This window comes from Melozone crissalis, unplaced genomic scaffold, assembly GCF_028551555.1.
Source record: "Melozone crissalis strain CALT ecotype California unplaced genomic scaffold, PUWL_Pcris_2 ptg000013l_1, whole genome shotgun sequence".
In the NCBI taxonomy this organism is placed as follows: domain Eukaryota; kingdom Metazoa; phylum Chordata; class Aves; order Passeriformes; family Passerellidae; genus Melozone; species Melozone crissalis.
Window position 1 is genome coordinate 51,856,966 of NW_026535791.1, and position 16,933 is coordinate 51,873,898.

The 16,933-nt window shown below is 35.0% G+C and overlaps 1 protein-coding gene across 4 annotated transcripts in view; it reads right to left on the reverse strand.

The window, feature by feature from the left end:
* The window catches only part of MYO16 (myosin XVI), a 361,146-nt gene that overhangs the window by 148,343 nt on the left and 195,870 nt on the right, over positions 1 to 16,933 (reverse strand). For all 4 annotated transcript variants that reach the window (XM_054271508.1, XM_054271509.1, XM_054271511.1 and 1 more), the window contains exons 13-16: positions 15,572 to 15,699; positions 12,596 to 12,701; positions 10,570 to 10,687; positions 4,217 to 4,364 (exon numbers count right to left, since the gene is read on the reverse strand). In XM_054271508.1, coding sequence (XP_054127483.1) covers positions 4,217 to 4,364; positions 10,570 to 10,687; positions 12,596 to 12,701; positions 15,572 to 15,699 — 500 coding nt within the window. The remainder of the gene's footprint in view (positions 1 to 4,216; positions 4,365 to 10,569; positions 10,688 to 12,595; positions 12,702 to 15,571; positions 15,700 to 16,933) is intronic.

Genomic DNA, 16,933 nt, shown 5'->3' on the forward strand with positions numbered 1-16,933 from the left:
TATATGTAAAAGAAAGGAAGAGTGTGGATCAATATGGATGTTACTAGAATAATCATTATTTTTAACATATTGTATTAGTGCTTGCTAGAAAAGATGATGACTGGAAACACGAAAAAAATCATACATAAGGCTTTCTTTACTGGGATCTTTTCTATTTCATTCAGTTTACCACACTAATTTTTAAACCTTTTTTTTTTTTGAACATCAGCCTTATAATTTAGAATGGAAAATTATTTCATCTGTGATCAAGATTCAGATCAGTTCAGACTTTAACAAAAAAATCAATCACTTTACTGAAATTACTCCTTTATATATTAAATTCAAGTTTTCTTATTGAGAGTGAAGAGGGCGCCTGCATTGAAAAACTGAATAGGAAGGTACATCAGTTACATGAAGATATAGATGTTCCATCTACATCTGTTGGAGCAGAAGAGTTTTACTGCTTTTTAAAGCCTGTGAGAAACATCACAGACAGAGAGAACACACAGAGCAGTGCACACCCTTTTTCTAGGGGAGAAAGGGAAGTTTTACACCTCTGGGAACAGCAGTTTGATAATGCAAATACAAGAAGTGCGTACCCTGACCACAGTTCAGCTCAAAGTTATCACTCATTTTTACAATACAATGAATTAGGAGAAATAGGAACCTTGTTTAAACTGAAAATGGTGACATCAAGTTGAACAGCTCTCAAAACTACCATCTTTTCTGAAATAATTTTCTACAGTTTAGTGGCCTTAAGTTATATTTTTAAATATAAATATACACATGTAAAGACATGATTTTTAATAACAGTATGTTTGAGTATCTTACATATACATATTACACAATGACATTCTTACATTGTTCTATATGGCACAGCTTTGAAATAGAAATACTAATATGAAGCAATTGGCCCAAAGCAACAAAAGCAGGACTTTCTACTTATTTTCTGGAACATTTTCCCAAAATACTTTCTTTCCTATTGCTATTGTTTCCTATCCTTCCTTCATTAGCACTGAAGATCATTTACAAATCAATCTATCACCACTGTCACTTCTCTCACTGTTCTCTGTTTCACCTTGGTTGCAAAATTTGCCACTAAGTTAGCACCTACTGTAACTATGAGGCAAAACTAAACGTGCTGGAAAAACTAGTACATGCTTTTTTTGTGAGGCTAAACTTCAGAGACCACAAAAGTACTGCTTACAGTCATGGACTGCAGTCGGCACCCAGAAAAAAAAAACAAGCAAATCAAGGGCAAATTGAGAATATAATTTCAAATTGTTAATGTCTCTGTATTACACATGATTATCATCATCAAGATAAAGAAGTTCTTTGAAACAAGATAAAGAGTTCTTGGAAACATAGTAAATTAATAGAAATTTTGGAATTTTTTAATCAACCATCTGCTGATAAAAACCAGTTTCCAAATATAATAAACACACAGGAGTAGCTGTCAATCAAAAAGCTTTGACTTGCCCTTAAAGACTCTCTCTTCATTTCTGACATGCTTCCCTTGCTCAGTCTTGAAAAATGATCTTACCTTTCAGCAATTTCTTCTGTCTTTATCCATCATGATCCACATGCTGATACGATGGGAGATGTTTTCATTCAGATCCTTCCCTAAGTAGATCAAACCCTTGCTACTTTAAGATCCTACTTGTGTCTAGGCTCAATGAAAAGTGTGCAGCTATTTGTCCTCACATGATGCCTCAGCAATTACATATTTAAGTTTCTGAGCTCCATCTCCCTCTCAAATGAGCACCAAACAGCAAAGATTTAGAGCCAAACAATTTTCCCTACACGATGGGGCGACACTCCAGCCTTACAGAGATTCTCAGTGATTCCAAAAGGGAGGGATTTCCCCTTTAAGCAATTTACATGAACTCTCAGCCCAGGGTTATATATTACATAAAACACTATCTAAATCTCATCTTTCACAGCATCATATTGACAAAATTACTTTAAATCTTTGAGGTACTTTTATCTAAAATAAGAATAGAAAAACTCATGCTACATCTTATTTCTTACATTGAAACAGCTTAAGAAAACAATTTTAAAATAGGGGTACTTTGTGATCTTAATAGCCATTATTTAATAAGATTGTTGAATCTTCTACATAAAAGTACAATATTAAACAATGTAAAGAGGAACAGAAAAATTAACAAAAAAACCAACTGGGCAGAAACAACCTGCCAAAGGTTTTAAAAGGCCTGTTATCTAGTTAATTTAACTATTTGAATCAAGATTACACTTTTTCAAAGAAAACATTAAAAAATCACTTATGGATGTTACCAGAATGATGTAATCTCATCAAAATTTGACTAAGCCAGAAATAATGAGCTTATAAAAGAGACTAGATCCTGCCTTCCTGATTCATGAGTGAGTTTGATGCAGTAGAAATTCATCCCTAATTTAACTTTATCAGCTGAGAAAGATCTAGCTCACTGAAGTACTGCACTCAGGAGTTTAAGGTAAGAAAAAAATTGGCCCAAACACTCTCAATAATTTAAGATACAATCTACTGTACATAGGCAAAGCAAAGCTTTATTGATAAAAGCAGGTTTATGCAAATATTCAGCTATATATTACTTCTAAAGCTTTGGTACTGTAATGTTCAGACATCTATTTAGAAATACCATTTTGGGTTTTTTTGGATGATTATCAGATATCTTATCAGATAAAGCTTTGTTCATTGAATCTAATTATTCAGGTTTACATTAAGTTCTTTCCTGTCTGAGCTTCTTGCAAAGGGACTTTAAACTGTTTCATTTTCTGAAAAAACTGTGTGCTTCCAAACAACTTATGCTAGAAGAGGAATAAAAGTAATCATCAAAAACTTAGAATACTTTTGGTCTTCAAAGTCCTCAAACAATTTAAAATATAGAATTTACCTCTTCCCCCTTCCTTGAAGAGAATCATTTTTAACAAAGGAATTTAGCCTGAGGTTACTTCAGAGTTAGTGTTGTATGATATTCTGTATAATACAGAAATGGTAACAGCTTAAAACATTACCAGTGGTAGTCAGAAGACTTCTGTCTAACAAAAAAAATCATAATCAATGAAGCTTTTTCTGCAAAAATTAATGTGGGTGTCTTTCTATTTAAAGGTTCTGTATCTAGAACTGCTATTTTATTCAAGTAACTAAAGAGAGTGGAAAATAAAAAAGTTGAAAAAAGAAAAAAATCCATGGGAAAAAGGCCTAGATGTATAAACCTGAAAATATGCTTCTTACACAATTTTAATTATTATTTGTCTTTTTACAGTTACTCACTATGCCCATTTTAAAGTTAGTCTGTTTAAGAGAAGATCATTAATACTAAATAGTCTACTCTGATTTCAGTGACACTTAGGAAAGACTGAAGAGTAAAATGCAAATTAACTAAGTGAAGAATATTTTTTCATTCTAAAATAGTCAGAATGAATAAATTCTGAGATAATCACAACATTACTGAAAAAAACCCCTAAGACCTCCTCCTATAGCAAATATTTGGAGTACATTAAGCCTTAGACATGCTACATTTGGGTGTCTATATTCAGCTCTTTATATTTAAGCTCTCACTATTAAAGGCAACATGATCGGCACAGTTTATGAAGACACACACAGCTCTGTGCTTTGGGTGAACTGAACCACTTTTATAAGTCACTATACAGGTGACTCAACCTCCTTTGATTGCAAATGGGAGCCAAGACAACCAGCTCCTGTGGAGTCATAAAGAAAAACATAATTTTAGGTGCTGGATGTTGAATCCTTTCCTTGGGTTCAAAGCAGTCAAAACTTTTGTTTCTGTTTTTCTTACTAATTTGATATAAAGTAAGTATCAAAATGAAAATGGAGATATCAGGTTACATTTAGTGACATTTCATCAAAATCAACATATGCCATAAGAAAATAACAATTAAATCAAACAGTTTTTACCTTAAGATACAACTTTTCACCAGGGAAAAAAACCCAAAAACAATAGACCGACTCTAGTCCACAAAAGACAGAAAAAGAGCTAATACATTTCTTTCTCCTTTGAGGCAACAATATAAATGGACATAAAACTCTTACCTTGTTAAGAGACTATATATGTACTTCAGAACTAAATACTCATGAGCAAGTACTCCATAATAAATAATTTCAGAACTCATTGAAAAGTTAGAAAAGTTTTAAGTATTAGAAGAAGGACCTCAACAGCAGAGAGGCATTAATATAAGAAAACTATTAATACTAAATATGAAGTTGTTTTCCTACCTGTGTGCAGATAAATTACTGAGGTACAGGGTGTATTTTTCTTCAGCAGACAATCCATCCATCATCAAGTAAAAAACATGAAAATTACTCTGATTGAGAGGTTGGATAACAACACGAGACTTCTCCAACATGTACGTATAAATCCTAGCTGATTAAGAAACAAACATATAAATTCATAATTACACTGATTGTTCCAAACACAAATGTCTTAAACCATTCACCATTTCAAGAGTTCAGAATAAACCATGTTTCTTATAAAATGATCTGAGGGGAGCATATAAAATATAGTACTGCCATTCTATAGTCCGTGGTTTTCTATACCAACCATATTCAAAACCCCAATTCCATTAGAATTGGTAGAACAAACATAGTACCACACTTACTTACTGTTTGACATTACCATCAAAACTACTTAGTTTTGAAGATACTGATGTTGATTTGTATAAGTTGCTGTATTTGGCAAGATTTTTCTAAGAGACAAGCTATTAGTCATCTCACCAAAATGGAGCTATCTGACCACTGGCATCTATTCTATCCTCCTCCTAAACAGAAAGATGGGAGAGAGATTCAAGATCTCTTGAAAAAACACACTTGGAAGCATTTCTTCTTTCTCTGCTGGTAATCAGGAACAGAGAGATTAATAGTTTTGATTAACCACCTAGCTTCCAGATAGCTACAAAGAGGCAAATCCTCCGCAGAACAGGCTATCAACAGGCTCACTGACCTGAGCCAGGGGGAACATGGGCTATGAGGACCTGAATAAATGAGAAGCCACATGAATCAGAAGTCTGGGGAAGAAGGTGAAGGAGGATGAATCTGAGTGAGATTTGCCTACAGAAAACAGCTTACAGGATCATACATAACCTCAGTCTCACAAAGATTCTGAAAGAGGCAAAGCACAGATGCAAAGGAAATATTGAGCCTCAGATTGATTTAACTTTTTGCAAGATAAAAGACATTTTAGAGATACATATGAAGAGACCGGGATATTCACTGTTTTGGGCAGGCTACCCTTAAGCTCTGCCCTGGGAGTACACCACCATGTGGTTCCAGATGCAAGAGACTAAGAGAACAAGGGAATGTCCAACTGCAGCTAGAGGTCAGGGCCTTTCTGGTAAATGGGAATCTAATCCCAGTTCCCACTTACCCAGCTGCTGGCATAAATTCTCTCATTATTTAAACACCAGCTGTGGTACAAAGACCAGAAGCACTTCTCCTCACACATAACTGATCACCTCTACCACATGGACATGGTCCATGCTGCAGCTCTAGGCTCTTCAGTATCTGGAGTATGGCAGAGCTTTCCCAGAGTCTTTGCAAGCATCCTCACCCTGGGCTCACTCAAGGGCTCTTGAGTTTAGAGCATAAGGTGCACTTCTCAGCAACAGAGGACCTATATTTTTGAACCCAGTAAGCAGATGAGAATATTAAACTATAGCCTGGTTTTCACCCAACTCATTCAGGACTCCTTTCTTCATGAATTGGAAGTAGTTCTTGAACATATAGTCATTGTAAATACTGGTGCATGCATCCTACAGCACAGAAAGTATGCTCTCCAAATTAATAATTTTTCTCATTTTTTACTTTTTTTAAGCTGGCTGGGATTAAAGCAATATTTTCAGAACCAGTTCTGGACTCACAGCTGTTGCCTAATGCAAAGTGAAACATTTTGGTGAATGACAGTGTGTATCAGAGGTAGTTGCATCAGCCTAATGAGGCATTAGGCCAGCAGGCAGAATGTCAGTTCCTGTCACCATACAATTGCTAATGTCCACTGCTAGGTTATTGCTGTATCATCTGTATCTGTCTGGTCATTTCATTTTAAATTCCACTGATCTTTTGAAGTTCTTTAAGTTTCTGTTTATACTGTTGAAATAAACACAGCAAACCTGAGGTTACTTGAAGTAGTGTGTATGAGGGAACACAGCCTTTGAGAATACTGCTGAAAGACAGAATAGATGGGAGAGAAATGAAATGGGTGAATCCTGAACATATTGTTTTGAGAAAGGCCTCAGCAGCTAAATTCTGTCAATGAACTAAATACAACTATGCAGGGTCTCAAAGAACCACTCTGCACAGGCCAAACCCTCCTGGACACATCCTAGTTAAGGAGTGCAGAAGGTCAGTGGTACATCAGCCAGGGACATCCCCTACACTCTCTTTGTGTAACAGCACAGACCTGTCCTGACATTTGCTGGCAACCAAAACCATGCCTGGGAGTCTGGCTGAGAGACAGCAGGACTGACAGAGAGGAGCTGTACCTCTGACTTGCTGAAGCAAGGAAACATGATCTGGCCCATTTAATCATCCTACAAAATGTAGTAGTGAGCTGCTATTATGGAATCAATACAATGAGAAACTGTGCATCATCCATCTAATCCTCTGCTGCCACACTACAGAAAAAACTAAAAAACCCAAACCTGTATGGGAAGTAGAAAGGCACACTTGGGAAATCATGTATGTTTCTGGCTCCAGTAACTTTGCAACACATTATAAATTGAAGCAATGCAATCATGGCAGGTCTGGCCCAGACACACACTTTCATCAGAATCAATCATTACCTGGCTGTCATTTCTACAGGGTAAAACAGAATAGATGAACCTGAAGGATGATTTCCATCTTTTATTGTGCTTGTAACTTATTTCACAGTAAAACTAATCCAACCATCAATTAATTTGAAGAGAGTTCACTGCAAATCTTTAATCACATTTTTGTGCGCAATATTATTCACTAAGGCTTTTATAACTACCACTTCAGGTGTTTTTAACATTCATTGATTAATACAAGCAGGAAAAATGTTACCAAAGGTCATCTATCATTTAACTTTAATGATGAGCAACATCACTTATTCAGATGACACAAATTAATTCAGCCTTTTCCAAGTACTTCAAGTCACCTGCACTTTAATAAGGCTAAATACATTCCATCTCAACTAGCAATCTCCAGCAGTGGGAAGAGCTGTTAAGAAAAGCCAAGCTTCCAATCAGCAAGAATCAAACACAGCATCATCTTTATGGTGCTAAGAGTCATAAAGAAAATTATCATGGTAGTATGCTTTTCTACAAAGTGAAATTTCTTTGTTAATCTGTGTGTGAAATAAAAGGGAGAAAATTCATAAAATTCCAAAGCAAAGTCTGTCATTTTTGTGCAATGGTAATTGTGCCTCCAGGTACAAACAAATTTTACTTCCTTTAACAGCTCACTTGATCTACTCAGCAGCTCCACAGCCAGCAAGCAGATTCTGTATTCAAAGTGTGGCCAGTGAAATCTGTCTTTCAGCTATGCACTCTTAGAAACTACATTGCTCCATCTCAAAAAACCATGCTGTCCTAAACACAGCTATTTGTAAAGACAAGAAAACATTTCTTAGTCACTTTCAATGTAACTTAAAAAAAAAATAAAAATCTGTCCTTGGTTTTCAAAAAGTGAAGATTGAAAAAATCAATGCCTGAAAAGCAAAGCAGAATATCTAGAGAATAAATTTTTCAGACTTTATTTTTTCTTCCTAAGTTTCTTTCCGAGTCATTTAAGGAAATTTACAGAGGCATTCATTTTCACCTTAGGAATTATATCAACTTACCTGAAGGACCATTCTGAGGGGAAAAAAAAAAAAAATCAGTCTTCTATAATTATGTTGTGGGAGTTAGAAATTCACTAGGAATTTTTTTTTTTTGCCAAAAGATCAATCTTTGATTTCTTTATTTATTTTAAAAACTTAATGAAATCACTGGCCTGCAGTTTATTCTAAGTGTTTGTTCTAAAATAAAACTTTGTGTCATATAAAACCTCTTTAGATATATGTACTGGCTTTGAGTAGAGCCACACTAAAACTCTCCATCCTTATTTTCAAAGCATCATGGCAGAAATGCAGTTTATGCTAAAGAACAAATCAAATTTAATGATGAAAATTATGGGGAACATTTAATTCATTTCATTTATTTAGGTACATTGTACTTGCTGCCAGAAGAATAATAATGTGATAAAAGTCAGAGCATTTCCAGGGTCTAGAAGAACTTCAGCATGAATAAGAAGTTGTCACAAACTTCACTGGTGTCCACTCAAAACACAAGGAGTGCCACCTTGGGCTTGCTCTCTGTAATAAAAGTGTGCACACGTACTTTGCAGGTCCCTGCCTTAGTAAATTGTTCCAGATCTCCACCTGTAATATCTATCTCTGGAGGAGCTTAAACCACCTAAACCCTTTGATGGAGGCAGCCTAGTGCCACTTGGATTTTTGTTTACAAATTAGACATATTTAGCCCTGTTAGTATCAATGAGTTATGAATTCAGGGCTCAGCAAAATCAGATGTTCTGCATACTTAAATTATTCTTTTATGTTTAAACAGTGCAGGACAGTATATACTGCTGCAAATGATCTTGCAAATAAATACAGAGTATGCCTGGGTGGAATTTAAACCTGCCAAAGAGAATATGCATTATTCTTTTCTCATTTATGGTGGTCTAAACCTGGGACAATTTCACTCAGATGTGATGCTTAGCAGTGGCCAAGAAATGGCAAAATCTACTGTGCAAATCAAACAGCAGGAACAATTGCCAATTTCAGAAATATATAATATATTTCTACTGCTATAGCAAGGCATGTCTCTCTTCACCATAAATTATGTAACTTTAAGCTACCTTACAGTTGGCAAAAATAACTGATTCAATTCCCAAATAATTGGGGAATGGCAGGGTAGATAAGTAATTTGTTTACATTTGTTAATTGACCTGACTACCTTTGCATTTTCTCATTTGATGCCTATGGCTTGAGAATCATAAAACTACAGAATCAGTGTATCAGAAAACTGACACAAGAACCTGTTTAACTGATCTTGTCAAGGCAGTGGCTGTGAATTAAACTGTCAGTTCTGAGTAAAGCTGTCCATAAACCCATGTCTCTATAGACACAATATACTAAAATTAAATAGGTACAATACAAAGGGTCTATAAAATTTTAGCTTTAGAGATGGAGGTTTATTTTTACAAACTGAACTGAGATGCTCTTCAGTCCATGCTAATGTATATTTAAATTTGCATTCCTCCCACAAGAGCTTATAAATGAAAAACAAAATCACACATTTTTAGTTTTGAATTTCCTTTGCAATTATCCTACACTCATTATAAAACAAACCAGAAAAAAGTGTTAGCAAATTCCCATGCATGACATTTCCCATGAAGGAACTACCATATTTCCTAGAGTACAGTGAACTGTCTCAAGAAAATGTAATTGGAAAGATTTCCAAAGAATTTTTTTAGGAAACTCTTCAGAAAGCACAAACACATTTAAAATTACAAAAAAAAAAAAAAAAAAAAAAAAAAAAAAAAAAAGATAAGAGTAGATTTGGAAATGCTTATCTAACAGAATCTAATTTACTTGGACCAAAAGTGTCTCTTGCCATACATGCCATACAGCTTCTGCATCCAGGAACAGTGCAAGTAGGAAACTGTGTGTAGTTGTTTCTGCAGACATACCTTGCTTTGACAGTGAGTAGCTTTATGATGACCTATGTGGACCAGAAAGGCATAAATTCTCTCTGACTGCTTTTAAAGAGCAGGTTTTCAGACTCAAACTGAAAGTTTGCTCAATTTCCTTGTTTTTCTTTCTTTTTTTTTTTTTTTTTTTGAGGTTTTTGGTTTTGTCTCTGTTCTTTTGGTTTTTTTTTTTAAACTAAGGAATTCTTACTATGGATCAGAAGACTCACACTTAATCTGAAAGCAGGAACAAATTTCACACTATCTTGCCTCTAAGAAGAATAAACAACAATTTGGTTCCTAATTGTTTTAAAAGAAGCTCTAAGTTGAAATAAATTACTTCTAATTTCAGTATTACAGAATATACTTGTTGTTGGCTTTTTTGGTTTTTTTGTTGTTGATGGTGGTTTTTTGTTTGTTTTTTTGGTTTTTTTTTACTACTAAACAGATTATATTACTAACTAATTTAAAGGATACTTAAAATACCCAATACAATACTAGGTAAAAAAGCACAACTTAACAACTTAATACATTTTTCACTCTTATTTCACAGTGTTGCACTACACAGCTCTCTCAGTTTGTTGATCTGTGAAATAAAACAAAACGTGACCTCCTGGGAAATATGAGGAATTGCTGTTGCCAATTTGTTTCTTGTCTTTCCCTGCCACCTTGTGGTTGCTTAGAACAGGGCACTGCCCGCTCCTGACGAGTGATCAATTCACAGGCTGTGAAATCTGTTCCTCTGACACTCCCGAACCCCCCTGGCCTCTTCCATGCACCTTGAACCCCTTGCTGTCCAATTCTGTGCATGGCACACTGGGATCTCTGATCTGACACTCTATGTGTGTGACATCAAAATTTACAGATTAAGTGATACTTACCTGCAATTAATGTTTTTTTTCTCTCACAAAACTGTAGTTCAAAATACTTTATAAAACAGCTGGACAAAGCATTCAAGGGTGTCTTAGCATGTCCAAAGGCCTCCAAGATACAATTTACCTGCAAAATAATATTAAAGAAGCAAAAAGAGAGGAAATAAATGGGAAGATATTTCAAGAAACATCTGTAAGGTTTGCTTGTGATTAATAAATTGGGGGAAAAAAAAGAAGATAATTTTTAATCTTGGAATTTAAAAAATACTTGGCAGGTTTCTTTCCAAAACAGAAATTTAAGTGAGACAGGTCAAAATAAATATATTCCAAAAAATCAATGTCAGAATAGTGGCAGTTTTAAGTGAAAGGTTCACATATGAACCTAGGAGGTTCACTACAGTGTTCCTACAAGTATTTTGGATACTAGTGACTGGAGTCATATTCCTGGAGCTGGCATACTTCGCAAAAATATTAAAACCTTTGAAAGCTTGTGAAGCAACAGTCAGTCAATACTAATAACCCAGCAAAGGAATTTACAAGTTTTATATAATGTCAGAAATGGCATAAATTATTGATTTCAAATAGAATTATTTTAGGATTATACTAGTGAAAAACGCAGGGGAAAGCAGATTCAGGCATTTTTTATGGTATGGCTCACTAATGCATTTGCATGTTAGGCTTTCATGGTCACAGCCATTGTATTTAGCTTTTTTTGTGTATAATTAGTTGCTTTCACCCTGACAGATTCCCTTCAGAACTTTCCTCTGTGCATCCTTGAAGCTGATTGCAATGTGGTGCACCTTTGTTCTGACATCACTCTTTTCATGAAGGTGGATGAATTAGCTGAGAAGGGAAAGGGTGATGGAGTGGTACAGAAGCTCTAAAAATTAAACCATTCACAATTATTAATTAAACCAGATGTCTGTGCAGTAGGTGGCAGCAGAAAACTAGCCAGCCAAGTTTCGGTTCCAGTTCCACTCCAGTAGTGCTGTTTAGTATGTGTTTGCTTTTAGACTAATTCAGCACTTGCTTTTATGTGTTTGCTTTTAGACTAATTCAGCACTTGCTTTAACCTCTGTAACTTTATTAATTTAATGTGCTATGCATAACTGCAGCAGGAATGAATCCAGACAACTGTGTTCATTAGGGCACCTTACAAGGTAACTACATTAGAATCTCTACTCTATTCCCTATAGATGAGATCCGATACCTTTACCATCTAAAGTCAGATATCCCATCTAAGCTAGATTTAAAGGGTCTTTCTATACCCAAAATTTGTTATGCTCTTCCACCTCCATTAAGACTCATTGATAGCTGTCTCTGAGTTGGTATCTCAGACGAGAAGTTTCATCAGGAAAGGTAATTTCTTTAAAAATTTGAATTGGCAATCCAGGGTTCAGCATAATTTAAAATTTCAGAGTGAACCTTTCTAAGGAATTAAATATGGGTATATATTTTGGAAATTAATTATGACTGAAAAAATATTCAGAACTCTTACCTATTTCTTAAATATATTTAGTACACAGATATGGAGTCATATGACTTCATTCAATCCTTGCAGTTCTCCTGCAAGTTTATAGTTTCTGTCCTGCATACTGTTACTTCAGATATCTCAACACTTCTTATACTGTCCATAAAATACCATACAGGCAAATTTATTTATTTACTGAAGGCAATTAATTTCATGTATAAGAAACAGTTCCTTATCACAGAAATGTTTCCTATTCACTGCAACACTGATTTCCAAAGTCACCAAAACATAGAAACAAAACTATCTCCACTTTGGAAATGCTTTTTATCAGATCAATGTGAGCTTAATCCCAATCCTATTCCCATTCATGGAAAAAAAAACAACTTCGTTTGACTTCAGAGGTGAAAACAAGCCATTTATGAATTTTTACAGAGGTGACTTCAGAGGTGAAAACAAGCCATTTATGAATTTATGACACCTTTTTACATACATCTCAAATATCTCTGTCTATCCAAGAGGCCAAGGTTTTGCTTCATTCCACTCTGTGGTCGGAATGCTACTTACATGTTTTATCTTTGTATCAAAGGCATTTCTGCTGCAGCTGGCTCTGCAAGTGAGGTGTTTCACTATCTGTTTGCAGGCTTCAGTCTTCCCAGAACCACTTTCTCCACTGCAAGAAGACAGGCAAGGAGGAAGAGAGGGAGGAATCAGGGCTAGCTACACAACTGAAATGCTATTTATATTCTCTGCTAGCTTTGTTTGAATGGATTGAAGGTACCTCCATCAAGCCTTTATTTCAAATAACAGAAGGTTTATGGATGACAAATAAAGAGCACCGCATAGGAGACAGACTGACTGACTGCATATATACATGAAGGCTGTCAGAGCTATCAAGATACCTTGTCTTGTACCACAGGTCAAACCAATCAAATCTAATGCTTTCAAGTCTTTTTGAAGGTACTTACAGCACAAATTTTATGTTCTCCTTTATCTTTCATCCAGTAAAGGAGCTCACTAATGCTGCCTGGTTCTCTTTGCAGATGGGAAATTACTGTTGTGGTAATTATGGGGAATCAGAAGACATTGAAAGTGAAGAATACAATAGGAAGAATGGAAAGAAAATACAAAAGGAACACGAAGGAAAATAAAAAGTTGATTGATTTTACAACCTGCCCGCTTTCTGCAGTACATTCTGACTTTAGTGATTCTATCTAGATCGCTGTGATTTCTGGTTTGTGATGTAGAATAAATATTCAAAAGAATGAGAATTTCTGACAGGGAAAGTGTATAGGGTGAGTAAATAGGGTGAAAGGCAATAGAATGACCAATGTTGAAAGAAACAATAGAAAAGTGGTGGCATGGAGGAAATAAGCAAAATCCCCTGCAGGGAAGCCAAAGGGGGACTCTTAGTCAGGAACTGTAGTGACAGGACAAGGAATAATGGTACAAACTGAAAGAGGGGAAATTTTGGTGAGACTTCAGGAAGAAACATGAAGTTTAATTAGTTAGGAAGGAAGTTCATGAAGTTTTCTCACCTTTCCTCCTCTGGCTTTCTAGCTTTTCTTTGTAACTACCTGATGGAGGGCCTGTTTCCTACTATTGCTTTATAAATATTTTGTTAATACAGCCTTAATTACAGCTCAAAACTTCTTTCTTCAAATACTACAAATAATTAAAAAATAAGCTCTGTTTTGAAATTAAGAAAAAAAATTAAAACCTATATTTGTTAGGAAAAAGACCAATTGAAAGTGTGAAAATGTGAAGTAATGTGAAGCAAAGAACATGACCCATTATACACCCAGGGGAATTAAAGAAGCTACAACTGTCAAATCTACAGCACTTGGATTATCATCCATTATCATATATATTGCATAGAGGGGGACTTAGGCATAGACAGAGCCATCACATGGAAACAATTAATCAAGGAAGCCCAGGTAAAAGAGTCAGAAAACAGCCAACCCCAGGCAGTTTTTAAGAATTACTTTCTGCAAGTACTGAGAAGTACTTGCTTACCCCTAGTTTCTACATCTTAGGCATCTTTGTCTATACCTTTATGATTTCAGAACAGTGGATCATGATTGGATCATTACTGTTAGGTAAACAACAACCCCATTGTAAAGAAATTCTATAAATCATCTATTTAGGGAAAATATGACAAAATACAAAACATGTAAGGAGCAATATATCTGTCATTTCAGATGTTATAAATGGCAGGGGTTTATTTTTTGTGCTTCATTTTCAATTCTGACCAAAGATACCACACGCATACCATACGTTACAAAAAAACTTACTCCTGCAGTACTTGAACTATGATCAGAAGTGATGGAAAACTGCTGACAGAATGTGTTCATATAAGATTTCCACCAGATTTTAAGGAAAACAGGTGTGCTGTTCTGCATCAACTTTTGAAACAGATCTCTTATTGTACTACTGGGAGCATTACTGCTCCAAATTCCTATTAATATAGTAAGGTACATCCAGGGAAGAGTGACTAAGTTCGCACACTTTTGGGAGTCAGAACAACTAATTTCTTCTCCATTTTCAGAGTAGGTAAGTGAGACACTGAGTATTGCTCGCAGTGACTGAAGTTTCTAGACTTGAAACAAATATGTGCAAGCAAAACTGTTAAATACAAAGGAATGAGTCTTGTATTATCAGTAATGCTATCTGTAACTGATCAATCTTTCATGTTAGTTGGAAATTATATTTCTAAAATTAAGCTGAATTGGATAGTGTATTTCTAAACAATGTTTCAATACAAATATGTAACTGTACTGCAGGAGCCCATTGCATTTAAAACACATGGAATTATACTTTAAAAAAAAATAAACTGAACAGAATGCTTTTAGTGATGCTAAACTGAGGAAATCCAAAGCTTTCAATGAATTCCATTGTAAAAAACAAAGACTTCTCCCCATTCCAGATTATTTGGCTTAAATATGTCATTTATGTCACAACAGTATCATTGGATATTGACACTCCTGATTGTTAACAAGCTAGACCATTTCATTTTATGTATTCATTATGACTTTTTGACTCACAAAATTAGCAATCACTGTGAGTAAGGGTTAAAGGCTAAAGTCCCATTTTAAAGTCCATTTTGAGCTTGGAGAGCTAAAGAACAAACTCACGGTCACACAAACAGAGGCAGATTGCATGTTCCAATACAGGCGCCTCACCACAGAGGTTTATAATTTAGTCAAGGACTTATCATTTTATTGTCAATAGATTCTGTTTCTAATCCTGATTCATGTCATATCAGCAAACACACAGCAGTTTTGAATTCTTTACCATTAACTCTTGTTCCTAATTAGATGCAGCTACATGGAGTGGCAATCGCCCAAGAGAATTTATGAACTTGAGATGTAATTAAACCTTTTTCATTTCTATTTTGCTCTAATGTATGATACAGAGATCAGTACACAGAAAAAAAACATCAGTTAGAGAAAAAATAAAATGGAAATCTCAACTGCTGAGGCCCAAGGGAAACTGCTGAAAGGCAGGAGGTACAAATTAATTAATAGAAAGATAAATTTTCACCTGAGGATAAAGCATTGGGGACGCTGCTCCTGAAATAGCATGTGGTAAGCTCTTTCAGCACAGGAATATATGTGTGGGGGAAGTGAGGAACACAGTTTTCCAGAGTTACTTAAATAAAGCTGAGTGACCTGAAAAATTGCAGAAAATTAAAATGATAAATGCATTTCAAAACAGTTATGTTTCACCCCCTTAATCTTGGATCTTCTGTAAAGCTTTCTAAGCATTATGAACAGAACTTCTCCATGTATAGAAGCGATACTTTTACAACAGCTATGAAGATCTTAATTACAGAAAATAGATCTTTAAACACAGAAGGTCTAATTAAAGATACAAAATGAAACATAACTAGACGACTTAACAGTGCTGGTTTGTGCATTAAGTAAAAGAAAACCTAGTAAGCTACTTTTTAATGCCTTACATTTATAGTTTTTCAATGCCTTGACTTGAAAATTTACAAAATTAAATATGAACATCCCATGAAAAGTTAAAGGAATAATTTATAAACTAATAATTTATTACATGGCAGAGCAGTCTCCTACGAATAGGCTCTCTGCAATATAGAATAACTCCTGACACACATAGCTGGCTACATGTACTACCCTTAAAGCCTGAGTAAATCCAATTATCTGTTATAGAAACCACTTCTTTTTTTTTATTTTTATTATTTTTTGTGAGGATATCCTGATATGTCACCCCTTTCTGTCCCATGCTGTCTTATTTAATTAAATACTAAACTATTTAATCCTGGTGTATCTACAACAGTGAAGCTGAATGAATCCTCCATGGTATCTTCTCAGTCAGGCCTTAAGGGCTACCAGACAAAAAGGATTAAATCCACACCAATTCTCCAGGAATCATTTCAGAATGTCACAAAGTACAAAGAAAAACCTTCACACAAGTATGCTCCATGCAAAATGTGGCAAGTTTATGTATTTTTCTAACATGAACTTCAAGAATATATTTGTCCTAATTGAGCACAAGTAAATTCTGCACGAATTTAACAAAGCAGCAAGACCACAGCTCAAGCATTTCTAAAGTCACTATGATACCTTCAAAATTGTACTTGCATGTTCCTTGTAAAATGCTATTGTAATGTGCAGTGTAGTTGTAGAGTGTATTTCTATGTAGAAATGCAGTAATTTTGTCATCTTGCAATTACATGGAATTTCATGAGGAGCAAAGTACATCAGTGTCCATTAATGAGTGATTCTTTCTGTCATCTCAGAGTGAATGATTTCTTATAAAATTTTTATTTTGGTAGTATTTTATTGGAATAAAGTGTAGGCAATCACTGCACAATAACAAAATTTTCTGTCAATTTATGTACATTTTTTTAAAAAAGAAGGAAACATAAAATGTGGC